We start from the raw sequence: 26,434 nt of genomic DNA on the forward strand, positions 1-26,434 counted from the left end.
AAAATTCAGAAAGCCGCTGCGGTATCCACTGCTTCCCAGAAGTTTAATCCAGCTGATGTCTTGGGACAGCAGCAGAGGGCCTCAGTGTCACTGCCTAGTGAGACCCTCAGCCCAGCAACCAGTGTGCCTGCTGCTGCTATGCCAAGGCATCAGCCCCAGCCTAAACTGGGAGCATCAGCTGGTGCAAGGGGAGGACCAGGCTGCTAATGCTACTGCTGTCCCCTCAGCCAGCTGTGTGCCTCAGAGGGCATGTATTTCCTTTCTCAGGAACTTATTTTCATCACCTATGGAAAAGGTTTGAATGGGTTGACCCTGGAGTCCCTTTAATGCCAAAGTTCTGTGAGCCTCAGGAACTTCTATTGAAGTCAGAAATGGGGAGCACATTAGTTCCCCATTTTGAGAAAATTTTCATCCAAATCGTTTACATAAAATATTTTAAAAAAAGACACTGCTAAGAACTCCAACAGGCAGAGTTTTCATGGTTCCTGCAATTCTTTATACCACAGAAATGGAGCACTGGGGGATTAAACTGGGTCCTTATTTCTTTTTTCAAACAATAATGTTATTCATTTGCTTCTTTTTGGCTGTGCTGAGTCTTCACTGCTGCAAGGGCTTTTCTGGAGTTGTGGTGTGCAGGCTTCTCACTGAGTGGCTTTGCTTGTTGCAGAGCACTAGGGCGCACAGGCCTCAGGAGTTGCAGCTCTTGGGCTCAGCGCACAGGCTCAGTACCTGTGGCACATGGGCGCAGTTGCTCCGCCGTACGTGGGATCTCCCCAGATAAAGGATCGAGCGTGTGTCTCCTGCATTGGCAGGGAAATTCTTTACCAGTGAGCCACCAGGGAAGCCCTGGGCCCTTATTTCTATTTAGTGAGCTTACTGCCAGGAAAGGGAGCCCAAGGCCCAGTCTGACGATTCTAGGAGAGAGAGAGGCCCTGAGTTAGAATGGTTGTGGCTCTCCTGCCAAGCTAGGGCAGGCTTCTATAAATAAACCCGTTCCCTCTTCATCCTGAGTGAGGGCGGATTTGCTGTGATGCCGGTCCCTGCACACAGCAGAGAGCGCACAGTCTGTGAGTGTCTGGGAGGTGGGGAACAGCCTCCTCCAGATGCTCCCAGTCTGTGGTCAACCTCAGGTGTCCACACATGTGTGGGCCACACTTGAGCACAGGGCTCAGCCCCCAGAGTTGGGCTGCCAAGATCCACATCCCTGCTCCCCTTTACCAGGTCCCTCAAGCCAAGGGGCTCACCTTCCACCAGCTTCTGCTCTGCATCCACAATGGGCTGATGACAGGACCTACCTCACAGTGGGTATGAGGATGAGATGGGTTCCTCTTGTTGAGCTTTAGCGTGGTACCTGCACACACCTAGAGAAACAGGGGCTGTGAATATTATTACTATTTAGGCTTCAAGTGACCTCTCTCCCTCCTGTCTTTCCAAATCAGCCAGAGAACCCAGAGGTGAAAGTCTTGCAGGACAGGCTGGCGGCCACAAACTTGAAGATGAGTGACCTCCGCAACCAGATCCAGGCTGTGAAGCAGGAGCTCCGGATGGCCCAGAAGGTACTTCTGGGTCAGAGTTCAGGTCCTCTTGTATGGCTGGGAAAGGCATGACTGGACAATGGCTTCCATTCAGGAGCTTGGTCCCGTGAGCATCATGCTGCTTGTTCAGGGTCAGGCTTCAGATCTAGTAACTTCCTTCCACCAGCTCTTTAAACAGACCCATCTGGTAAGGGGGATTGCTGGCTGCCTGCAGGTCCCTGCACAGAGGCCCTTGTGGTGCCCGCTCAACCCTGGATGGAAGACAGTGCTGTCCACCCTAGAAAGTCCCTTAAACCTTCCCTGTGCTATGTGTACCCCACCAGACCCTGGGTGTCTCCTTAATAAGCCACCTTGGACTTGGAAGCCTACCAAGACCCACCTCCTGTCCTCTGCAGTCTCTAATATTAGAAAATGGAAAGGTTGTTTGTGGATTAAAGGCCCCTTTCAAAGGAAAATGCTCAGAGTTGGGAGGCAGGCCCAGCTGGTTCATTATTTATTTTTATTTACATAGTGAATTCTCTGGCATTTGTCTTCCCTGCTGAAACCAAGCAGACCAGCCAAGATTTCCAAAACAGAGTTCTATTGTGGAAACAAGCACCAGAGACTTGGTACGCTAGATCAGTTTCCGTGACAGGCTATAGAGGGGCCCAGGACACAAGCTGGGGTGTACTGTTTCTACCTCAAAGCCTTGAGGTTGAGCCTGAACATCTCCCTTAACAGCCACAAATCTGGGCTCCTTCTGGAAGCAAACATCCTCAAGTGACATTTGGTAGGCCCCTGCCTTTGCACAGAGGGCAAAGTCCTGTGGTGAAGTCGTCCCTGTAACCTCCAGAACAATCTCAGTTCAGGGTGACAGGTGAACAAATTTAGGAAGCAGGTTTTGGTCAACTTTGTGATTCGCTCATCCCAGAATGTGTCACGAGCAGGCGGCCCCACCTGGGCACTGTCACCAGTTCCTTGTCTGCTCCGAGCATCACCAGGAAGTGCTGGGGAAGGTGGGTTTACTGCTTTCCCAGGGAGAGCTGCTTGTAGAGCATGGTCAACTGGCCTTTGAGGTGGGGAGGCAGGAGAGGGGGGTGGTTGTGCAGGTGGAGGCTGGGTCTTCTGGGAACGCCAGGCACCCAGCACTGTTTCTGCACATACTGGGCTTTGGGTCATACTGAAGGCCCCACCTTTTTCAGGTTTTGACTAGTGAGGTTGGGGAAGATGTGAACATCCAGCAGCTCCTGTCCTCGCCTGGGACCTGGAGGGGTCGGGCTCAACAGATCCTCGTCCTGCAAAGCAAGGTGAGTGAGTCATCAGACTCCTCCTGGCCCTGAACGTAAGGCTTGAGATGCCCTAGAAAGACCCACGATGACCCACATTAAGAGACACAGAACCCAAAAGAGGCCTTTAGGTTCTGCGGAGCACACTCACAGGGCTGTTGTTTCACATTCTCCCCAACCAGCCTGATTTTCATTTGTTCTTTAATGAACAAGCATTTATGTAACACTACATGCCAGGCACTGGCGCTCAACAAATGCCAGAGCCTTTGATTTATTTCACTCCAGGCAGATTTCCCCCCCTCCCCAGTTCATGTAAATTTGCATGACTATTGTACTTGTAGGCTTTTTCCAGTTTAGTCCAGATGCTTGTAGGCTTTTGAAAGTTTCAATTACCCACCCCACCCCCCACCAAAAAAAAAACTTAGCCTGTCTCCCTTTTTATGTTCTAAATATTTTGGAGCATCTCCGGGAGATGGTGAAAAACAGAGAAGCCTGGCATACTGCAGTCCGTGGGGCTGCAAAGAGACAGACATGACTGAGTGACTGAGCAACCACAAAGAGGCTGGGGGTAGGGGCTCTGCAGCCAGACTGCCTGGATTCAAATCTTAGCTCTCTGGGACCTCCCTGGTGGTCCAGTGGCTAAGACTCCATGCTCCCAATGCAGGGGGCCTGGGTTTGATCCCTGATCAGGGAACTGGATCCCACATCCCACAACTAACATGTGCCCCAATTGATATTTGGAGAGCAAATATTAGCTCTCCACTCACCAACTGTGTGGCCTTGGGCAAGCTGCTTCATCTCTGTGTCTCAGTTTCCTCCTGTTTGTACGGCGGACAATGAGAGCATCTACCCTACAGGTTGTGGGGGGACTGGATGAATGCACAGGGGTAAATCACTTACCGCAGTGCCTGGCATGGAGGAAACGCTGTCTGAGGTTAGCTGCACCAAGAAACTAAGAGACGCGCGATTAGGTGAGCCACTTTTGCCATGTGCAGGTTCACCTTCCCCCCAGGTTCTCCAGTGGCTTTGACCCTCAGGGTCTCCTGTGGGATCCTTGAAGCCAAAGGAAGAGGTCTGCAAAAAACTGTAATTAACAACCAGTGTGTGGCCTTTGAGCTTCCAGAGATGTGAGTTTGAGTCTGGCCTCAGTCATTGGTCTGCATGTTTGGTGTCTTTGAACAAATCTCTTCATCTCTCTGTCTCAGTCTCCGCACCTGTAAAGTGGAGATAATAATATCTTCTTTGTAGTATTGTTATGGGTTAGACAAAATAACGTTTGAGAAGCCCCCAGCACAGTGCCTGGCCATAATAAGCACTCAGCACTTTAGTTATCATTGTTGGTGTTGTAAAGCTGTGTAAATAAATGGTTAAAAGCAATAGTGTTCTTTACCGCTTAAATGGAATTACCACACAGTGCCACACGAGGGCGCTGATCCTGCAGCCCTTTACCAGGGATCCCAGTGAATTTTTCTCCTGGCCATGGACACAGGAGCCTAGTGGGCTACGGTCCACGCGGTGGCAAAGAGTCGGACATGATTGAGTGACTAACACTTTCAGGATCACACCATTTATGTTGTGTTGACACAGAAATCAGGGTTAGAAGGGCCCAAGGGGTTATCCACATTAAACTCAAAGTGATAAAGCCATTATTCTGTAGGATGACTTCCACCTGCCCTGTGCTGAGGGCTTCCCCCAAGGCCATTTTGGAGTTTCTCAAAGTTGCCTAACCTAAAAATCATCTATCAGTTCAGTTCAGTCGCTCAGGCGTGTCCGACTCTTTGCGACCCCATGAATCACAGCACGCCAGGCCTCCCTGTCCATCACCAACTCCCAGAGTTCACTCAGACTCATGTCCATCGAGTCGGTGATGCCATCCAGCCATCTCATTCTCTGTCATCCCCTTCTCCTCCTGCCCCCAATCCCTCCCAGCATCAGAGTCTTTTCCAGTGAGTCAACTCGTCGCATGAGGTGGCCAAAGTATTGCAGTTTCAGCTTTAGCATCAGTCCTTCCAATGAACACCCAGGACTGATCTCCTTTAGAATGGACTGGTTGGATCTCCTTGCAGTCCAAGGGACTCTCAAGAGTCATCTCCAACACCACAGTTCAAAAGCATCAATTCTTCGGCGATCAGCTTTCTTCACAGTCCAACTCTCACATCCATACATGACCGCTGGAAAAACCATAGCTTTGACTAGACGGACCTATGTTGGCAAAGTAATGTCTCTGCTTTTTAATATGCTATCTAGGTTGGTCATAACTTTCCTTCCAAGGAGTGTCTTTTAATTTCATGGCTGCAATCACCATCTGCAGTGATTTTGGAGCCCCCCAAAATAAAGTCTGACACTGTTTCCACTGTTTCCCCATCTATTTCCCATGAAGTGATGGGAACAGATGCCATGATCTTAGTTTTCTGAATGTTGAGCTTCAAGCCAACTTCTCCACTCTACTCTTTCACTTTCATCAAGAGGCTTTTTAGTTCCTCTTCACTTTCTGCCATAAGGGTGGTGTCATCTGCATATCTGAGGTTATTGATATTTCTCCCGGCAATCTTGATTCCAGCTTGTGCTTCTTCCAGCCCAGTGTTCCTCATGATGTACTCTGCATATAAGTTAAATAAGCAGGGTGACAATATACAACCTTGACGTACTCCTTTTCCTATTTGGAACCAGTCTGTTGTTCCATGTCCAGTTCTAACTGTTGCTTCCTGACCTGCATATAGGTTTCTCAAGAGGCAGGTCAGGTGGTCTGGTATTCCCATCTCTTTCAGAATTTTCCACAGTTTATTGTGATCCACACAGTCAAAGGCTTTGGCGTAGTCAATAAAGTAGAAATAGATGTTTTTCTGGAACTCTCTTGCTTTTTCCATGATCCAGCAGATGTTGGCAATTTGATCTCTGGTGCCTCTGCCTTTTCTAAAACCAGCTTGAACATCTGGAAGTTCACGGTTCACGTATTGCTGAAGCCTGACTTGGAGAATTTTGCGCATGACTTTACTAGCATGTGAGATGAGTGCAATTTTGCAGTAGTTTGAGCATTCTTTGGCATTGCCTTTCTTTGGGATTGGAATGAAGACTGACCTTTTCCAGTCCTGTGGCCACTGCTGAGTTTTCCAAATTTGCTGGCATATTGAGTGCAGCACTTTCAGAGCATCGTCCTTCAGGATTTGAAATAGCTCAACTGGAATTCCATTATAGCACCTGTTTAAAATGAAAATCCCAGGGTTCTTCCCCTGGAGTGGACCCCAAGATTTGTCACCCCAAGAAACGTCTTGGGGATTCCCAGGCTTAGACAAGTTGGGATACTGAATTCTCATAACATTATACAGGGCGTACTCATAGACACCCTACCCTTAACAGACGAGGGACCTGAGATTCAGAGAAGCAATCTGTGCAGAGTCACACAGCCAGCAAGGCTCTGAGCTGGTCTCCCAGCTTCCACACCCCGCCCTCCCTCGTAGCATCTTCTGCAGGAACCTGTGGCCTCCCGAGGAGCGTCCCCAGGCTCAGGTGGCCTGTCTGTTAGCTATTCCTGGTACTGAGACCTGCTATCCTTTCCCTCCCAAGTTCCCGGGGCTCCACATCTGCTTCTCAGCCTCAGAGATAGGGTGATTTTTCTCATTTACTTTGAAGTTTCTCTTTGCCAAGCAAAGCCTCTCTGGTGTTTTCCCTTGTTCTGCTCAGGATGCTGCCACAGACCCCTTCCACCCCTCCCCCACCACAGTCCCTCTCGTAGGGGCCTCCACATCCATCTGGAACTGTGGTATCATCTGTCCAGGGGGGTCATGCATCCATCATTCCACAGGGCGGCCCCTCTTAGGGGTCAAGTCTGACTGCAGACCTGTTCTGGAACCACCTTCAGGTTCGAGAGCTTGAGAAACAGCTGGGACAGACCCGGAGCCGGTCCGAAGAAACAGCCAGTGATCTGTCTGTCTATCCCGACCCAAGGAAGCTGTCGGCCCAGGAGAAAAATCTGCTGCGAATCCGCAACCTGGAGAGGGAAAAACAGGAAGGCTGGGAGGTAAGTGTGCCCGGCAGGAGGTGGGGGGCGTGTGGGGCCGGGAGACCACGGCCACGTCTGTGAAGCCTCAGAGGCTCTGCGGCTCGGGGCCACCTCTGTGCGCGTTCCTCATGCCCCGCTGGTCCACCCTGAGCGGCCTGACTGGTTCCTCACCCCAGGCCCACTTCATGGAAATCGGGGTGGCCCCATTGTGGCTGTTGTGGAGATGCTGGGCCTGAAACTAGCTCTTGATGGGGTGAGACACTTCAGTTTGAACCTTAGGCTTAGTGTTGTCCACCGAAGCATGGCTTTTCTCTTTTCGCCAAGACACACTGGGGCTTCCCAGGTGGCTCAGTGGTAAAGAACCCACCTGCCAATACGGGAGATGCAAGAGATGTGGGTTCAATCCCTGGATCAGGAAGACCCTCTGAAGGAGGAGATGGCAACCCACTCTAGCATTCTTGCCTGGAGAATCTCATGGACAGAGGAGCCTAGTGGGCTACAGTCCATGGGATCGCAACCCCTCTCTGCTCTGACCTCATCAGTGACTGGCACTGAAGGCTTAGCTGTGACCCAGGGTCCCACTCAGCCCTGTAGCCTGTGACTGTCCCCTCTGATTACAGAAACTTGTGGCGGAGCGGAATGCCCTCCAGAGAGAGCTCGAAGAGCTGAAAAAGAAGTTTGAGGGCATGAGGTCCCGGAATAAGGTGCTGTCGAGCGAAGTGAAGACCCTCAGGAGTCAAATGGGGACCCTTGTGGAGAAGGGCCGGCATGACGACGAGCTCATCGACGCCCTCATGGTACAGTCACCTCTGGGGCCCCCACCCCATCCAGAGACCTGTGACCCAGTCCCAGCCCCCGGAGTCCTCATGCGCCCCAACATGCGACCCGCATAACCCTGGAGCTCGTTGCTCTGCTGGGCCCAGCCCCAAAGCCTGGCCCCGGGCACAGGAGCAGCACAGAGGCTGTCGGAGGGCCAGCAGAGGACCTGCTGTGAGAGGCTGATGCCGGCCATGAGCCACTGAGCCTGTGGCCCCCAAAGGAGAAAGAAGAGGACGAGGTGGGAGCAGACGTGATTACACCCTGGGTTACTTTTCATGGAGGAATGGAAGGGATGACTGAGGGGAGCCGGTGCATATCCCTGTCTGTGTGGTAGCAAAAGCCACCCTTCTGGGCTCTTGGGGTGTGGTTTATGATGGTGAGTCCCCACTCATGTCCGACTCTTTGCAACCCCATGGACAGTAGCCTGCCAGGCTCCTTTGTCCGTGGGATTTCCCAGGCAAGAGTACTGGAGTGGGTTGCCACTTCCTCTTCCAGGGAAGACAACCCTTAGCAACACATAATCCAATTTCACAGCTAGGTAAGTCATCCAAGGCCACACAACTGAATTCAAACCAAACTTATCTGATCGTAAAACCTCCTTGGATGGGGCTCCTGGAAGCCCCTTGGATGACCTTCTTAACCCTGATCTCAAGGAGAAGGAAGCTGAGGACAGGGAAACCTGATTGAATGCCCGCTGAGGGCAGGCAAAGTATTCTTCCTTCCCAAGGAAGCACTCGGAGAAGGCAATGGCAAGCCACTCCAGTACTATTGCCTAGAAAATCCCATGGACGGAGGAGCCTGGTAGGCTGCAGTCCGTGGGGTCGCTAAGGGTCAGACACGACTGAGCGACTTCACTTTCACTTTTCCGCATTGGAGAAGGAAATGGCAACCCACTCCAGTGTTCTTGCCTGGAGAATCCCAGGGACGGGGGAGCCTGGTGGGCTGCCGTCTATGGGGTCACACAGAGTCGGACACGACTGAAGTGACTTAGCAGCAGTAGCAGCAAGGAAGCACTAGCATCCCACTGTTAGGTTCCCGAGGAGCAGGGAAGGGACGGGTTGCTGGTCTTCTCTTGTCCTCCTCCACCCAGAGTTGTGGCTCCCCTTTCCCACCCTCCCACCCGGCCCCACAGGACCAGCTGAAGCAGCTCCAGGAGATTCTGAGCAGCCTGAGTCTGCAGGAGGAGAAGACGCGAGTGTCCCAGCACTGCCTAGACCAGCAGCTCAACAGTGAGGCTCAGCGGAGCAGCAGCCTGGTGGCCCAACTGCGGGCCATGGTGGCTGAGCGGGAGGCCAAGGTGCGGCAGCTGGAGCTGGAGATCGGGCAGCTCAGTGTGCAGGTGAGCGGGGCGCCGGCTCAGCCTGGCATCCACTCCCAAGTCCGGGCAAGTCCACCCATTACCCAGAGAAACCTCAGCCACTTCCTCTTCTCTCCACCTGTGTTCCCTTGGGCTGCACCATCTCCTACCTGGCCCTGCTTCAGCTCCCTGCTTCCATCTGGCTCCCCAGCCCATGCTGCACACACCTTTCCTCTCGGAAGTACAGATCTCATTGTCTCCCTGCTCCTTTTAAAACCTATGCGTGGCTCCCCATCACCCTCAGCCTCACCTGGTCCTCAAGGGTCCAGGCTCCTGCCAGCTTAACCTCTCCCTCCTCAGCTGTGGCCTTCATCCTCATGACCCAAGATGGTGGCCACAGTGCCAGCACTTTTATGCACATTCCAGGCAGCGGGATGGCAGAAGGGAAGCACACTCCTTTGTCCAGTCTGCAGGGCACCAGGTGACTGGCTCCTGCTGCCACTCCCCCTGTATCTTCTCTTTACTGCCCGCCGTCCACCACTCTGACCACGTGGATACCACTGAGCTCCCCCATGTCCCTGCTTTCTCCCCACCCTGGGCCTGTGGACATACCCAACGCATACACCTTCCCTGTCCTCCCCCTCAGCTTTGACATCTTACTAGTCCAGAGCTCCTCCAGGAAGCTCCGGGGCTCCCAGTCTGTATTACAAGCCCCTCCTGGGTACTCTCCTAACTCCTGTGCATCCCCAAGCCAAACTTGTGTCACACAGTGTGATCATTTTCCTGTTTTCTCTCCCAAATTCTCCTTGAGGGGGCACCAACCGTGGTGCCTCAGTGCCTGGCCCAGGACCGAGCACACAGTAGTTGCTCAGTAAATGCCTGTTTAACACGTGAGCTCCTGAGGATGTTTTGCCTTAGCAGAGGCCTGGAAATCACAGTATCTCCACCTCACTGCTGTCCTGGCTCCAGGCACAGAAAAGAGGACTGACCTTCACCTCAGAGGTCACACCGAGCAGTTGGGGGCCGAGCACTACCCACCAGACAAACTGGCGCATGTGGCGAGTTTTGTCAGGGTGGGCGGGGCTTAGGGGACGTGCCAGGTTGTTCAGGGCTCACACCAACTATCCCACTGTTGATGGTGGCCAGACCTCCCATTCGGGGTCCTCAAACGTTCCTCCTTCCACTGGCCCCACCAGCCATCTGGAAGAGGGAGGGATAGGGAATGTGGGGGCCTGAGAAGCCCAGCCTCCCGGCCAGGCTGCCGGCCCTTGCTCTCGGCTTCAGGTGTTTGGAAGGTCTTCGTGTCTCCAGCTGAAAAAGGCCTGAAGTCACACCTGGTGTTCACCCCCATGTGGGTGGGGCTACCCGGAGAGGTGGACCTGCCCCCTCACTTCCCCCTGGGACCTGAATGTGGAACAGCTTCCTGGCCCAGTCACCCTCCTCTGGCTATGAAGCTCCCTTTCTGAACAGAGGCATTATGAGTTGTCATTATCATGCAAGCAGTGGCTTCACCCAACAGGCCTCGCTTTGCACTCCTGAAAAGAAGCCTCTTTCTTATCCCCTGAAAGCCCTGAAATCAAGCCAAGGCCCCCTCCTGCCTTCTCCAGGCCTCTGAGCCAAGGCCCTGATGATGGAACCCACGTCTGTTCCCTGCAGTATCTTCGGAATAAAGGAGTAGACGAGGGCTCCAGTGGGCCCGAGGTCAGCCAGGCCTCCGCCAAGCTCCCCGAGGACCCTGTCCTGACCAAGCCCCAAGCCTCAGTGGGCAATCATGCTGGCAGGCTTGGATCTTCTCGGTAAGAAAAAATGGGGTGGGGGGGTTGGAAAGTGCATCTTCATTATTCAGAAGAAAGGGCGGGAAGCCACGGATGCAATTTTACGATGTCTATGGTGGTATTTTTCTGATGCGTGGGCCTCCCCTTCCGTCAGCCTCGCGTCTGCATGAAGGGGCCAGTGAGTTCCAGATACCATTACTTCAAGAGCGTTTGGTTGCAGCTCTCTGTAAACTTGGTTCCCAGCTGGCCTCAATTCTCATTTGCTTCTAGGATTCTCAAACAGACCCGTGTTGGACCCTTCGAGGCTCTGATGTCCCCTGGTTCTGTCTTGTTTTTAAGCAAGCTAGAGTTCTGGAAAGGAGGGCGGCCAATCCACAGGGTGGCTGTAAGGGCCAGCACTGCTCCCTCCTCCACTCCCAGGTCCCTGCTGGCCCCTGCTCCCCTCACAGCCGGGCCCAGCCTGCCTGCCCGTGGTGATGAGCCCATTCTGTCTTTGCGCAGCTCCGTGACCAGCCTGGGCCACACACTGGTGGAATCTTCTCTCACATGGCCTTCCCTGCCCAGTCCTCATGGGGCCTCACCCAGGTAGGAACCCAGCCCTCTCAGCACCACGCCCTCACATGACTTCCCATTCTTGATCACTCAGCCGGTGTTACCATCCCATTACAAGGATGGGAAACTGAGGCCAGGCCAAGTCTGGGGACTCTTCCCAGGTTCCATAGGGACATGGAGGGTCAGGGAGGTCCAGGGCCTTATCTAAGGTGAAAGGGCAAGTGGCTTCACAATAGGAGTCCTGGCCTAGTGTTCCTCCTGCTACCAGAGTTCACGCCAGGAAACTTCCAGGGCCTAGGGCCCAGCACCTTCCCTTGCCTCCTCTTGCCCACTGAGAGTCCGTCTCTAGGGGGAGAATGTCACATCACATGGTTCCCACTTTAAGCCACTGATATCCCCTCAGCTCTCTGCCCCGTTCTGTGCTGACAGAATCAAGCTGCGGCACTCGAATGGGCCTTTGTGCTTCCCGCCAGCTCGCGGACAAGGGGCTGCTTTGTCCTGGCCCACTCTGTCCTGCGTACTGTCCGCTGGACCGAGCGCCTGCTCTCAGCTCCTGCCCCCGCTCTTTGGGCAGGTCAGCTCAGGTTCTGGTTGAGGCCTCTCAAGGGCCTCTGTCTCACGTTCGCCTTGCTGTGTGGCTCTCGGCAAATCAGTCCTCCCTGGGGCTGCTGTCCCCCAGGAAGTGTCTGGGGGTGGTGCTTCTGGCCTGACATCTGGCGGCACAGGCACCATGGGCTGAGGCCAGCCCTGCAGATGCCCCTTCCATCAGCCTGGGGCCACAAGGGCACGGGGGAGAGGGGTCTGACTCAGAGCCTCAAGGGCCCCTGTCACACCCTCCTCACAGCACAGGGAGAACAGACGCTCTGAGGTGGTTATCACAGTAGTGAGAGCAGGAGGATAGACAAGATGACCCCAAGGTCCCTTCCAGGCTTATGTGGCCATGACCGCTGCACTCCAAAGGGTTGCAGGAGTCAATGTGCCCCGGGCTGGCCAGACTGCTGGTTCTTAAGCTTGTGTCTTCCACAAGACACATATTTCCTAAAGCCAACCGCATGTGAGTCCTCACAGAGCTCACAGTTCCCTCCCATCAGGGACAGGACAGATGTTCGTCAAGTAGGAGTGACCCCAGAGAGTGTGTCTATCAGGGCTAGCGTGCAGGCTCAGCTGCGGTACCTGGGAGGCAGGTGGAGTAACGGGATAACTCCTTCCCCCAACATGTGAGATCACAGAGGTGACTAGAGTAGGTTTTCCTAACTCACTGTGCACACGAATCAGCTGAGGATCTGCCAGGTTACAGCAGGTAGGATCCTGCAGGAAATGGGATCCTGCATTTCCAGCAAGCTCGCTGATTCAGAGACCACACTGAGTGGCAAAGCCTTAGAGTATACTTAGGAACCAGAACAGGGAGGAGCCTGCAGTCCTCGGAGCCCATCTCAACCAACCCCTGTTCAGTGGGAGGACTGGGGCCCAAAGAGTGGAGCCAGTCAGCTTCTGGGCTCCCGGCTGCAGTCCAGCTCTCCTCATGTCTTGTGGTTCTGGAAGAGCAAGTCAGCCTCACCAGGGTCTCCCTAGAAGGGTGAGGGCAAAGCAGAGAGCAGCTTGGCACTGTACAAGGGCTCTGGGGGTGGGGGCGTGCAGAGCTCCCCTTTGGTCTCAACCCCAGCCAGCAGGTAAGGTCCAGTGGTAAGAAGGGAACCAGAGATAGGCTGGATCAGGGCTGGAGAAAACTGACTAAATTACAAAGCAAGAGTCCAGGGTCCAGGAAAGAGGACTGAGCTGAGGGTCATGCCAGGAGATACAGGAGGGCCAGGACAGGCTGACAGGGAGACAGGAGCTGGGCCCAGTTGGCACTGAGAAGGGCGGCCAGGTCCCACACCCACCAGGTCCCCAAGAGTCAGCTTCCAAGGCAACCAGACTGATTCCAGGCCCCTACAGGGATTGGGTGGACAGAGGTGCTGATGAAACTCTAGTCCTGGTCGGGTCTGGCTTTGGAGCCAGCTAAGTGAGGTCAAGAGACTTCAGCAGAGCCAGGAGTGGAGGCCTGAGAAGAAGCCAGCAGAAGGGGCCAGAAGGGACTGGACTGTCTTCCTTCTCTCTGGTTCCCTTTGAGGACCCGTGAATGTCCTTCCAGTCCCTCCCACCCTCACAGGGATAAGCATCTCTTCAGGTAACTCTTAACTGACCTCTGCCTCCACCCTGGTCCCCAGGTTCTTGGACTCCCCTGAACAAAAAGGCTGGCAGACACAGGTGACGGAGTTTAAGGCCCTCTGGCAGGCTGCCGAGGTGGAGCGCGACCGGCTCACTGAATTTGTCACCGTCCTGCAGAAACGGTAACGCCTGGAGCCAGGGAAACACTCTCATGGGCCCAGGTGGGCTAGAGGTGGGCAGCCTGACCCAGGGGCATCCCTCTGGGACAGAGGCCAGGCCGTGTCCATGCCTGGGTCCACCTCATTGGTGAGCTTGGTTCCCATAGTGTTGCTCCCGGGCCTTGCCAGCCACATCTCATGTGTCCCCTGAGTGTCCCTCAGTCTCAGGGCCCCGTCATCACACTTGTGTTCTGCTGTGTCCTGTGTGCCCCCAGCAGGACTGCTGGACGCATGTGGCCATGAGGTGGGAGTCTCAAGGAAGGGACTCTCTGAAATAGGTAAATCAGTCAAGTTAACTCTCCAGTGAGAAAGATCTAGGATGAGCATGGCTCTGGACTCCGTGTCTCTGCAGGCTGTGGCGGGAAGAAGTTCCGGGCGAGACTGAGGACTGAAATAGCACAGAGGAAAGGGCCACTGAGAGACGGGGAGCCGAGGCTTTCCTGGTTGGGGGAGGGAAGCGTGTGGCCTGAGGCAGTGGACCGGGAAGGGGATGACAGAGAATGAGATGGCTGGATGGCATCACCGACTCGATGGACATGAGTTTGAGTGAACTCCGGGAGTTGGTGATGGACAGGGAGGCCTGGCGTGCTGTGATTCATGGGGTCGCAAAGAGTCGGACACGACTGAGCGACTGAGCTGAACTGAACTGAAGGGGTTGTTGACAGATTTCTATTCAGATAAACCAGTGTTCCTCGCTCAAGTGATACTTTTGGCAAGAACTGTGGCTGCCCAGGCCAACACACGGCCCAACCATGTGACCTCCACACTGAAAAATATAAAGGATACCGCGCAGTATCTCCCTGAAGAGGCCATGTCACATGTCAGTTAGGGCTCTTTGGTGACACTAGAAACCAATTCTGGCTAAGTCAAGGGAAAGGAGAGTGTGGGAAAGTGCTGGCTGACTCCAAGGTGCAGGGCGGAAGAGGAGCCCAAGAAGGTCTAGGGATATTGGTAGCAGGAACCCTGGAGTAGTCTCTCCTGGGTCATGAGGATGATGCAGGCCCAGTGGATTTCAGTTCTTGTGCCAGTGGGTCCCGGGAGAGAAGGTCTAGCTGGCCTGGGTGGCTCACATGTCAACCCTGGACAAGGCCAGACACCCTTTCTGGAAGGAGCTCTAGATGCTCACATAACGGAGGAGGGCTGGGACTTCCCTGGTGGCCCAGTGGTTAAAGCTCCATGCTTCCACTGCAGGGGGAATGGGTTTGATCCCTGGTCAGGGAACTAAGATCCCACATGCCACACACTGCAGCCAAAAAAAAAAAAAAAATTTAAATTAAATGGAGGGGGGGCAAATTGCCAAAGGAAAAGATGGAGTAAGTCATCAAAGGAGCTGAGGTGCTGGGACGGCAACTGCCTAAGCAGTGAGGGGTAATCAGCTTTGTTTTCTTTTTGTAGTATGTACACAGAGAGGGTATGAATTTCAGACATGCTCGAGCAAATGAGAAAAAGTAACATTAATTCTTTTTCTGTCATTGAAATGTCATGGCTAGCACAAGCCTCTAGCCTGTCCAATGAAAGAAACATACTCAGTTATGGCTTTCTCTCCCATTTTCTTTGAGCTGCACCTGAGTCTGGGGCAGTGTGGGTGTGAAGCAAGGTGACTCGGTTATCTATTGCTGCCTAACAAACCATCCCAGACCTAGTGGCCTCAAACATGACTTATTCTTTCTTACCATTCTGTGGGCAGCCTAGGTAATTCTGCTTCACCTGATGCCAGTGGGATCACTCACACGCTCCATTCAGCTAGCTGGGTAGGGGCGCCTCCTTTCTCCTGTACGTCACCTCTCCCTCCGTGTGGCGCCTCATCTTCCAGGGCCTCTCCATGCAGGGCTGGGGTGAGGGTGGGGCAGGCGGGAGACCTAGGGTACAACATGCAAGAGACTCTCAGAGTCACACGTGTGTGATTCTCTCTCAGCTGATACCCAGACCTTCTGGGGAACTGAATTTTACATTTTACTTTATTTTCATGACTTCTTATTTGAATAGCTCCATGTGGAAGCGAGGCTGCAGCCACTGTGTTGAGCAGCACAGCTCCGTCATATTCTACCATATCCCATGGTGTGAATCTGTTACCTTTGGTCTTTCTCCTGTTGATGCACCTTGAGGTTGTTTTAGTCATTTTCTTTAGCAAATAAAGTTTCAAGGAACATTCAAAATAACAAGGAACACTGAAAGTAACATTGTGAGTTTCAAGGAACTAACACAACACTAACAGGTTGTGTTACTAGCTGTATACTGTGTTGGCATACAGTTCTGTGTTGGTAGTTGTATTCTGTTCAAAATTGTTACCATTCTGTTCCTTCTTGAAGGAAGGGAAGAAGAACCGCTGGGAAGGTGGGAAGGTGGGAAGAACGCTTCCTCCAACACTGTTCTTACACTTCTAGGTTCCCACTCTGATTTGCATGGGTCTATGTGTGTATGTGATCCTTTGCTTGGGTGAAACCTCAAAGAGTCCTGGCCTTCTAGCTGAACCTTTGGTATCACAAAAGTCTGAAATGCCATACCTCACCATAAGAAGGACCATAGCCTCAAACTCAGTGAGAAAATAATCAGATCCTTTGGTGAAATAACCAAATAACAAGGACTCGAAGGCCCATAAATTCATGACAAGTATATAGAAAATACTAAGTAATCATAATAACAGAATGCAATCACTAACTCTAAGCAAAACAAGAAAATAAGAAAGAAAATGTCCTGAATTCTTTGGTAGTCTAGTGGTCGGGACTTGGAGCGCTTCTACTGCAGAGGGCCCCGGTTCAATCTGTGGTTGGAGAACTAAGATCCCACATGCTGTGTGACATGGCCAAAAAAAAAAAGTAATCATGAGTATACTGCCGTGAGTGTCCTAATGTAACCCCCTGTGGTAGAGAGGATTTTGCTCTCTGTGCTCTTCACCCCCACTCCTGTGCCTCTGAATACTTTATGTTATATGGCCAAAGAGACTTTGCAGATGTAATAATCATCATGGACCCTGAAACAGGAAGATTATCCTGGATTACCCAATCTAATCACTTGAACCCTTAAAAGCGAGAAATTTCTCTATCTGGGGTCAGTCAGAGAGGTGCTACAGAAAGTCAGAGACAGTGTGAAAAAGGCACCCGGCCGGCTTTGCATATGGAGAGGGCCCAGCGCTGTCTAAAAGGTGAAAGCCCCCCGGGCGACAAACCAACAGGAAACAGGGATTTCAGTCCTTCAACTGGAGCTGAAGCCTTCCAACAATGTGGCCAAGCCTAGAAGCAGATTCTCTCCTAGAAACTTCAGGTGAGAGCCCAGTTCAGCCAACACCTTGATTTTGACTTATAAAACCTGGAGCAGAGAAACCAACAGGACCTGCTAAACTTCTGACTTACAGAACCATGGGGTGATAAATCTGCATTGTTTTAAGCTAAGTCTGTGGTCATTTGTTACAGCAGCAAGAGAAAACAAATATGCTACCTAACATTCATTCAGCCCCCAATAATGGTAATATAACTACATTGGGAGGTGGTGAGGTGATTCTGTTTGGTGAGGAGAAAGTACTAAAATAAAACTAAAATCTCATGTTGCATAAGATACACTCATAAGATTATATTTAAGCCTTAAAAAATAGCAGCATAAGCATCTGTAGAAATATGGCAGTAGTGAAAGGAACAGCTAAAAGTGGTAGAAGTGGTTGCTTCTGGAGAGCAGGAATTGGGGGTGAGGAGGGGTGGGAAGGGGCTGCATTTTTTTTTTCCATTTTAAAGCTTGGAGAGAACTATATGGTTTTTAAACGCACATATCTATGTTATTGCAATGAAAATAAGGAAGAACGGAGCCCGTGCCCACCGGTGTAAGATGTGCCCAGCTCTCTGAGAGTCTGAGCAGGTGGGTGCCAGGGAGTATGGTGGCCCCTGTTCTCTCATCGCCAGGGTGGAAGAGAGGAACAGCAAGCTTCTGGAGTCAGAGAGGAGGTTGCAGGAAGAGCGGCACCGCGCTGTGGTGCTGGAGCAGCACCTGGAGAAGATGCGCCTGGAGCCGGGCAGGATGTCAGCCTCTCAGAGAGCAGCCCCCAGGAGCAAAACAGGTAGGGCTGGGGGTGGGGCCGGCCCAGGGCCACATGGGCTGATGGTGCTCTGGGGCTCCTGGTTCTGACTGGGGTGCCGGGGGGAGAGCACACGCAGCAGCAGAGGCAGGCTGAGCTCCACCCTGGTGGAGGGGCTGCTGACTGGCTCTACCCTCTGTCCTGAGCCCCTTAGCTTCCAAGGGCAGGACCCTAAGGCTCCTCATGTCACTTCTGCTTTCATCCCATTGGCCAGATCCTAGTCACATGACCACACCAGCTGCAGAGGGCAGTTTAAGTGTCCTAAACTAGAAGTTCATCTCTGTGGCTCTAACACAGTGGATCTTGAGGTACAGTCTCTGGACCACAAGTGGCAGCATCTTGCGGGGCAAGGGAAGTGGGGGTGCGAGATGCCAGAGCCAGAAGCCATTTCTGGGGAGGGAGACTCTTCAGCGTGGAGATGATGGGTCTGCCTCGCTCTAATATCTCTATCCCAACCCCTCCGGGTTCTGGCGTGGACTGTTGTCCCCAATTCCTTGCCTCTCAACACCCCAGTACCCCTGCCCCAGCCAAGGACACTTAGATCTTTTTTCCCAGGGCAGGTGAGATCAGAACACTGCAGGACGTGCTAGAAGTAGGGCCCGGAGAAGAAGTAAAGCCCTTTTCCCACCAGCAGAGCCAAGACTCCAGGGGCCTTCCAGGAGCTGCTGAGAGCGCAGGCTGGGGAAGGACTACAGGGCTTAGCTCTGCTGAGCTCTCAGGAACAGGTCCCTTAGGGATGTAGTGTCTCCAGACCTTGGACTTACCTCCTGCCAGGAAGCCGAGCTTCCAACTAGGGAGGGCTAAGCCACAGTAAGAAAAACTACTTTGGCACTGCCTGGACAAGGAAGGGGCAACTGCCTGGAGAGAAAGTGACCATGTGGCTTCTGTGCATGCTGCTTGTGACCTGGGAAATGCACCACCCCTCTGGGGGGCACAGCACACCCCTTCACCTATACAATAGGAAGCCTGATTGTGAAATGTGGTCCCTTGTGGCAGTTCCATGCCAGTGGGGAAGAGAACAATAAACAAACCAGCAAAGGATGGTAGGTCAGATAGAGGCAGACTGTGGCTCACAGCAGAGGAAGGGGACAGGAGGTACAGAGAGCAGCTGATTTCTGTGGGGTGGTCACCCTAACTGATGAGCTTACATCTGAGCAAAGACAGCAGAAGGGGATGGGGATGTGGCATAGATACCAGCGGGAAGAACAAGTGCAAAGGCCCTGAGGTGGGTACACGGCTGGAGGCTTGGAGGCAGTGAGCCTGGAGCACCGGGAGGGGACTATGAAGTGAGGAAGGGAAGTCATGAAGTGCTGAGCACGTGGTTCCATCACACAGGCCTTGAGGGCCAGACGTGCATCCACTGTGGCCTCACAGAGCTCTGGAGGCAAGAACTATTCGCCTCATGAAACAGGTGAGGAAACCAGCTCAAAAAGGTTGACGGTTTACCTGGGGCCACACAGCAGGAGGTAAAAGCCAGGGCTGCTGATGTCAGGTGGTTTACCCTGCACCATGCCGCCCCTGAGGTCTTATTTAGCATAGAGGTTTTCTGATGCTGTGATAGTACTCCAGTTCCCCACCAGGTGGGCTCTGATTTCTTTTTCTGAGAACTCTTTGTCCCCTGGACCCAGCCACCCTGGATCCCCTATATGTATGGATAGAGCTGGAGGTGAGGGGCCAAATGGTGAGAGAGAATCAGGTCCATGACTGCCTAGACTCAGACCCAACCTGCAGGCCAGACCTCAGGCCCAGCTGACTTCCAGAAACTTGTAAAATGCAAATATGGAAACATTAACAAGAGGAGCCATCTCAGTACAAAGCAGGGCCTGGAGGGAGGCAGCCCCTACCCTGAAGGAGGTATAATGTTTCAACAAGTGGAAAAGCAGGAAGTGGACAGTTGGGGGTTGCGGGGGGGGGGGGGGGGGGGGAGTGCTAACACAGAGCCATGGCCTGATCAAAAGTGGCCACTGTTGCCCCACAGGCTTGCCTGCCTCTAACACCAGGCACCACCCGAGCGAAAGTGAGAGGAAGGACCCGTCTTCCGCCCAGCTCTCCAGTGTGCCCATGGAATCCCAGATGGAGGAGCTGACCACCAGGTGCTCCCCGCCCCTTCTTCTGAAAAGGGTGATGTTGCATGGGTGGAGGTGCTCTGATAGGCAGAGGGATCACATCACTCCCCTGCTGACTTCTGTTTGCCCAGAAGGCTGGTCCTGCAGGGTCCTGGGTCCTGCAATTCAGTGGCCGGCCATCAGTGGGCAGAGAGACCAACCATGACTAACGATCTCATGGTCCCAAGAAAAGCTTTATCACATGTGGGTTACTGAACCCACTTTTCTCATTCACTTAAACTTTTTAAGGTCAAATGCAGTGGTGGGAAAGGAAGAAAGGGGAACCTCTATAAATTAGTACTCATGCCTTGAGGCAGTCAACATTTGGGGGAACTACCAGATACTAGGCCCAGCAGCTGTGAGTGGGCCCAGAGAGGAATCCCATATGGTATTATTCCCTGAGGGTCCCTGAGAGGAGGGCACTGGTCAGAGAGTACCCTGAGTGTGAAGAGCAGCTGTGCTGGCAGCCCCAGGGCCCTTCGCAAACATGCACACAGGCTCACATGTGCCAGCTCAGCCATGCTGAGCCCTCTCTCTGTGTGGTCCAGGCTGGCCATCCAGGTGGAGGAGAATGAAATGCTGAAGGCTGCCCTAGGCAATGCCCTGCAGGGAAAGGAGGAGGACTTCCGAATGTACCATGAGACCCTGGACCAGGTGAAAGGGGTTTTCCTGCAGGCCCTGCGGCAGCAGAAAGCAGAAAAGCACTAGGATGGCAGCCCAGTGTCAGCCTGGCTGGACAGGGCAGCCTTAGGCCTTGAGAGGATGAGGCTCTATCTGAGGACTCCATCTGCTCCTGGAAGCCAACCTGAAACAGCCAGCTGGGTCCCTTCTCCCAGAAGAGGCGCTTCAAAGGTGACCAGAGCCAACATCCCATGGCAGGAGGGCAATATCCCTGGGCATGCTTAGCCACAGCAGGGAAGGACACCGACACCCTGTCAGCATCAGCAAGAGCTCTGGGATGAGAAGCCAGCTGTGGATGAACAGATGCAGTCCCTTGGGCAGGTGCTTACTGCCCCGTCCCCTGCAGGCCCACAGGGCTCCACATGTGCAGGAGGATGTGGAGGGCTCTGGGCTGGAAGCATCCCCCAGCCACCCAGCCACACTCCATCTCCCTTACCAGAGCATCCTCATAGCCCAACACCAATGCTACGCCATGGCCCCATCTGTGGGCATCCCTCCCTCTGCAGACTTGGGGGGCACTGTGCTCCTAGCCTTCTTGTCAACCCACACCTTAGGGTTTGTCCTTAGATTCAGAACATCAGGTTTGTAATAATAATGATTATTTTCATGATCATTGCAGATCCCAGTGAGTGGGCATCTACTGTGTAAACCTGACCCCCATCAAGATCTCAAATAACCCAGGGGGTTGTCACCCTATTTTACAGATGGAGAAACTGAGGCTCATGGAAAGACACAGAGCTAATATTTAACCCTGGCCTGCATGCCTCCAAAAGCCAGGGGCCTCCAGTTGAGCGGATTACCCAGAGTGGGGGTGCCACCCACTGCTGGGCAGCTCTGCCCCCCACCAGCTGCTCCAAGAGGCACCTCTTTTTGTTTCCAAAAGGCTGCAGCTGGTGGGCACTGGCGGCAGAGGGCAGAGGTGAGGCTAACAAGGGGATTTTGAGGCAGTGGGTCCAGGCAAAGGAAGAGTGTACCTCCCTGCCCACAGCACAGGGCTGAGCTGGGAGGGCGGCTGCAGGAGAGCTCCAGGCTCCTCTGTGACTGCTACAGGGTCACCCCCTCCACTGCAGTTACTGTCATGGCGAGGGGTGGCTCCACGGAGGGGAGCCACATCTCTGCTCACACAGGCCCACACAAAGACACAGACACACACAAATCCCTAGACTCGGGAGCATGAATCATGTATACACATGTGCCAACAGATGGTGCTGACCACACTCACAGGTCCTGCCTGGCCATTTCCCTTCAAGTGGCATCAGAGGAAAACTTCCTTCCCAGGAACCCTGAGGGGCCCTTCATCCTGATTGCCTTCACTACACTTGCAGAGGTCTCTAGACCTGTCACCCCATGCAGGGCCGGGGCTCCGAGTAGGGGGGCCAGCATGGACTCCCTCCTCAGCCCCATCCCTGAAGAAAGGCTCCAACAGACAGGGTCCAGGAAGCTGTGGATGGCTTTCCCTGAGGAGGGGGCTTTCACAGTATGTACGCCGCCTATGTGAGTCGCTGCACAAGTGACACAAGTGACTGGTCTTCTCTAGCAGGAAAGGACATCTACCTCTCCACACACACACACACACACACGGAGGGGCCAGTTTAGAGGTCTGCTCCACTCACACACACACACACACACACACAGACACACACGGAGGGGCCAGTTTAGAGGTCTGCTCCACTCACACACACACACAGACACACACGGAGGGGCCAGTTTAGAGGTCTGCTCCACTCACACACACACACACACACACATGGAGGGCCCAGTTTGGAGGTCTGCTCCACTCACACACACACACACACACTCACACACACACATGGAGGGGCCAGTTTAGAGGTCTGCTCCACTCACACACACACAGACACACACGGAGGGGCCAGTTTAGAGGTCTGTTCCACTCACACACACACACTCACACACACACACACACACACACACACACACACACACACGGAGGGCCCAGTTTGGAGGTCTGCTCCACACACACACACACACACACACACACGGAGGGGCCAGTTTAGAGGTCTGCTCCACTCACACACACACACACAGACACACACAGACACACACGGAGGGGCCAGTTTAGAGGTCTGCTCCACTCACACACACACACACACGGAGGGGCCAGTTTAGAGGTCTGCTCCACTCACACACACACACACGGAGGGGCCAGTTTAGAGGTCTGCTCTACTCACACACATACACACACACAGACACATGGAGGGGCCAGTTTAGAGGTCTGCTCCACTCACACACACACACACACACGGAGGGGCCAGCTTAGAGGTCTGCTCCACTCCCACACACACACACAGACACACATGGAGGGGCCAGCTTAGAGGTCTGCTCCACTCCCACACACACAGACACACACACACATACACCACAGACACACACACACATACACGCGCACAGAGGGGCCAGCTTAGAGGTCTGCTCTACTCCCCACACACACACACAGACACACACACACACAGAGGGGCCAGCTTAGAGGTCTGCTTCACTCCCCCAGAAGAATCCCTCTTCAGGACTCACTGAATTAAAAGGTGCCAAGTCCTGGTGCAGTGGCTGGCACACAGTAAGCACTTAATAAATGTCACCCCTCAGTATCTCCTCTATTAGTTCCACAAATACTTGTCAAGCAGCTCCTCTGCCCCAGGTAAGGGGGCGCTGGGCAAGGCAGACTTGGCCCCTGAGATCCTAGAAGCCCCAGACCAGCTGGGGAGAGAGATTCCCAGGCCACCATGCACCCAGCCAGCTGGCTGTCAAGCAGTCACCGAATGCCAACAGCATGCCAGTCTCTCCAGGCCTGTTAGGGACCCAGAGGTGAACCTGACTTGTTGCTGCTGCCTTTACAGAGCTGCTGGTCTGGTCAGAGAGGCGTGGGAAATGGAGGGCCCTGATGGAGCAGGAAAACGTGGGGTGGGGTGGTGGGGGACAGAGACAGAAAACCGCACTTCAGAGCCTCCCATCCCTCAGGCTTCCAGGCTCATTGCCCAGGTCTGAGTGGGGCAGGGGCCATCCTTCTACTCTCCCTGAGATATGGACGGGAGAGGGTGGAAGGGGAAGGCCCAGGAGAAGAAAGAGTTGTCAAAAGGGACAAGGTCAGGGCCCTGAAGGATCTAACCCAGGTGGGCCGGGGGGGAAGTGGGACAACCTGGTCTGTCCAGGTGAGTGCCCTTGGCCCCTCCTGAGCAGCAGTGCGTGTCCCTGAGGAGGACCTCCCCAGCCCTCAGGCAGGTGGGTATCCAGTGGGTTGGACTTTTCTCCCACAGATGGGAACACTGAGGTCCCTGCCCAGAGCCACACGGTGATGGGAATAGGAGACAGGTGCCTGGAGAGTGCAACAAAGAGGCCGAGGATGGAGAGGCCTCACGTAAGGACTGTCCCTGGCCGCACCTTGGGCTGTGGGCCTGGGTGCTCAGGTTCCAACATTGACAGGTGAGACCTGGTTGAGTCATGGGTGTGGCTTGGCCACTGTCCCTGTGGGGGCCTCTGGGGCACCAGAGCTGAGCTGAATAAGGTTGCAGTCTGGCTCAGGCTGATTCAAGCCCCAAACACATCCCACTGTCCCTGGCCCTCCGGAGGACTCCTCCGGGCCCCCATACCCCTCCTCCAGCGAGACCACAGCCACCATACAAGGAATTGTTTGTGCACCCACTCCATCTTCACAGGCAATGCCTGCACTTAAACCCTATCTCCTACAGTCCCTGAGCCTTACACACACACACACACACACACACATGCCATAAACAACATACCACACACACACACTTTCCCCAAATTTTTACTATGAGCAGCAACCAGAAACAAATAAAAAGGACTCTGACACTTGACAGAATTGGCCCCCTGCCCATCTTTCCCAGTGGCCCTTGCTGATCTTAGGCCAGTCACTTCCGCCCCTCATTTTGTGGGTGCCAGGCGCCCTCCCCTTGGCACCCCTCATGCAGGGAGGAGCAGGCTGTCTAACCTGAGGTCCAAGAGGCCTCCCTAGCCCCCACCCACCTGCTGTCCACCCCATCCAAGCTCCCGACAGACTCTGTTGTGCGGGGCTCGCCTGGTGGACCTCCTGCTGTGTGTGGGTGCTGCCTGTCCAGGCCTCTGGAGTGAGCGAGGGGTCTTCACCTCTCTTAACAGCTTCTCTCTATGAGCAGTCCAGTGAGCCAGCCCCTGGCCATGGAGGGAGTCGTCGAATCCCCCCAGGAACCCAGGGAGGTCAGGCCTGGCAGCGTGCCCATTTACAGAGGAGCACCCGCAGCTCAGAGAAGTGGATCGCAGCAAGGCGGAGCTCAGGCTCGAGTCGGGCCGGCTGCACCTGGGTTCTGAATGGTGAAGCCAGACCGCCCCATCTGCTTCCCAGAGTCGTTCTCTTTGAGCCTCACAAGGGCACCAGCTAGAAGGCTGGCCCAGGCTGGTCTCAGCCAGCACGGGTGTGGGTGTGCTGGGTTCCTGCCCCTGCAGGGCAACCAGTTCCAGAAGCTTATGCAGTTGACCCAATAGCTGATTCTAACCTCCTCGTATGTCAGTTTCCTTTTCTGTCAACTAGGAAAAATGGTAACCACCCCTTCCCTAGGGATTGTGGTGACATTAAAAAGAGTTAATCCTTGTACTGTCTTACAACCATTCCTGGCTACTGTGATTAACTTGTTTCTCCTCTAACCGTCATAGTCTCTACCTCAGGACTCTGTTCAGGTGTCCTACCTCCTCCAGGAAGCCTGCCCTAGACTGGCTTAGGCACCCTTGCCTGATGCTGGCCTCCTCTAGCATTTGTGATCCATGACTGGAGCCCCCACCCAGCCTCTACAGGGCAGGAATCACCGCTCATGCTTCTCCGAGTCAGGGACCAGCCATGCCAGGCTCCATGTCACTCTGGGGAGTGTGTGCTGGGAGGTAGCTTGTCGCCTTAAGGTATTATGGAAAGGTAGGGGACTCTCCTGCCCAGGCCTTGCTCAGGCCCTGGAAGTGCCCCTGCTGGGGGTAGAGGGAAGTACCCCTTCCTCCTCTAGTCTCAGCTGAGCCTATGACTGGGGTTGGAGGATCAGCATTGGCTCCAGGACCTATCCTTGATGGATTTCCATCACACAGCTCCTTCTGCCCCCAGACTCTGCCCACCTTGCACATGCACAAACAGACCCTCACAGACTGAGATCCTCACCCCAGAGGATCCCAGAGTGGCTGGATCACTGGGTGGCACTGGCCTTAAGGAGGCTGTGAGGGACCCTGGCACACTCCCCAGCAGGGAACTCTGGGGTCTGGCATCCACCCATGTATCCGTCCGACCCACTGGGCTCTGGAGCCGGGGTGGAGTGGCCCTCAGGATACCCCTCTGTAACAGGTTGGTTGGTTTGAGGCATTGGCTACCCCTTCCCAGAATGAGGGTCCTGTCTCCCCCAGAGGAGTCCCAGTTGGTTGGGAGCACTGCTGTCTGCCTCCATCCTGCATGGAGAGGGTGCCTACACCTGAGGACCCACTCAAGTGCCCCTGCTCTCACCCCTCCACCTGGGCAGCTCCCTGTGGGACAGGGTCGGGGTGTGGGGTTCACATCTCTCTTGTTAGTTCCAGTTCCACTGGGCCAGTAAGTCCTCTCCCCCTTGCACTGATGCCTGGCCAGGCAGGACTCTGCATGCTAAAATGGACCAGTGCAGGGGGCGAGGTGGGGGTGCCCTGAAAATTCACACATAAAGGTGAATTCATGGAGCTGACCATCAAAGTGTGTGCATGGTGTGACTGTGGCAAGGCAAGGCAGAGCTCACAAGCCTGCAGAGGTTAGCGGGGGCCACCTGGAAGGCTTCCTGGAAGAGGGGAGTCCTGGTGAGCAGTGAGAGGGACACACAGGCTCTATGGACCAGGGAAGGCAGGTTGAAGAGAGGTCCAGGTGTCCTGGTGAGAGCCAATGCCAGTGGCCACCCCTTCTGCCCCCCCCCATCCTCCCTGCAGCTCCCTATGGCCAGCAGCTCTGCAGCACTCGGCTCTGCTCCACTT

The 26,434-nt window shown here is 54.1% G+C and overlaps 1 protein-coding gene across 1 annotated transcript in view; it reads left to right on the top strand.

Annotated features, from left to right (window-relative positions):
• The window catches only part of CCDC13 (coiled-coil domain containing 13), a 38,719-nt gene extending 17,791 nt beyond the window's left edge, over positions 1-20,928 (top strand). The window contains exons 6-16 of the mRNA XM_055414526.2: positions 1,440-1,556; positions 2,717-2,821; positions 6,660-6,818; positions 7,421-7,597; positions 8,752-8,958; positions 10,573-10,712; positions 11,193-11,276; positions 13,451-13,573; positions 17,500-17,654; positions 19,651-19,765; positions 20,326-20,928. Coding sequence (XP_055270501.2) covers positions 1,440-1,556; positions 2,717-2,821; positions 6,660-6,818; positions 7,421-7,597; positions 8,752-8,958; positions 10,573-10,712; positions 11,193-11,276; positions 13,451-13,573; positions 17,500-17,654; positions 19,651-19,765; positions 20,326-20,485 — 1,542 coding nt within the window. The 3' untranslated portion in view covers positions 20,486-20,928. The remainder of the gene's footprint in view (positions 1-1,439; positions 1,557-2,716; positions 2,822-6,659; positions 6,819-7,420; positions 7,598-8,751; positions 8,959-10,572; positions 10,713-11,192; positions 11,277-13,450; positions 13,574-17,499; positions 17,655-19,650; positions 19,766-20,325) is intronic.
• The last annotated feature ends 5,506 nt before the right edge of the window (positions 20,929-26,434 follow it).

The sequence above is a fragment of the Moschus berezovskii genome, chromosome 24, assembly GCF_049115385.1.
Source record: "Moschus berezovskii isolate FMDL1 chromosome 24, NW_MosBer_1.0, whole genome shotgun sequence".
NCBI classification, from domain to species: Eukaryota; Metazoa; Chordata; class Mammalia; order Artiodactyla; family Moschidae; genus Moschus; species Moschus berezovskii.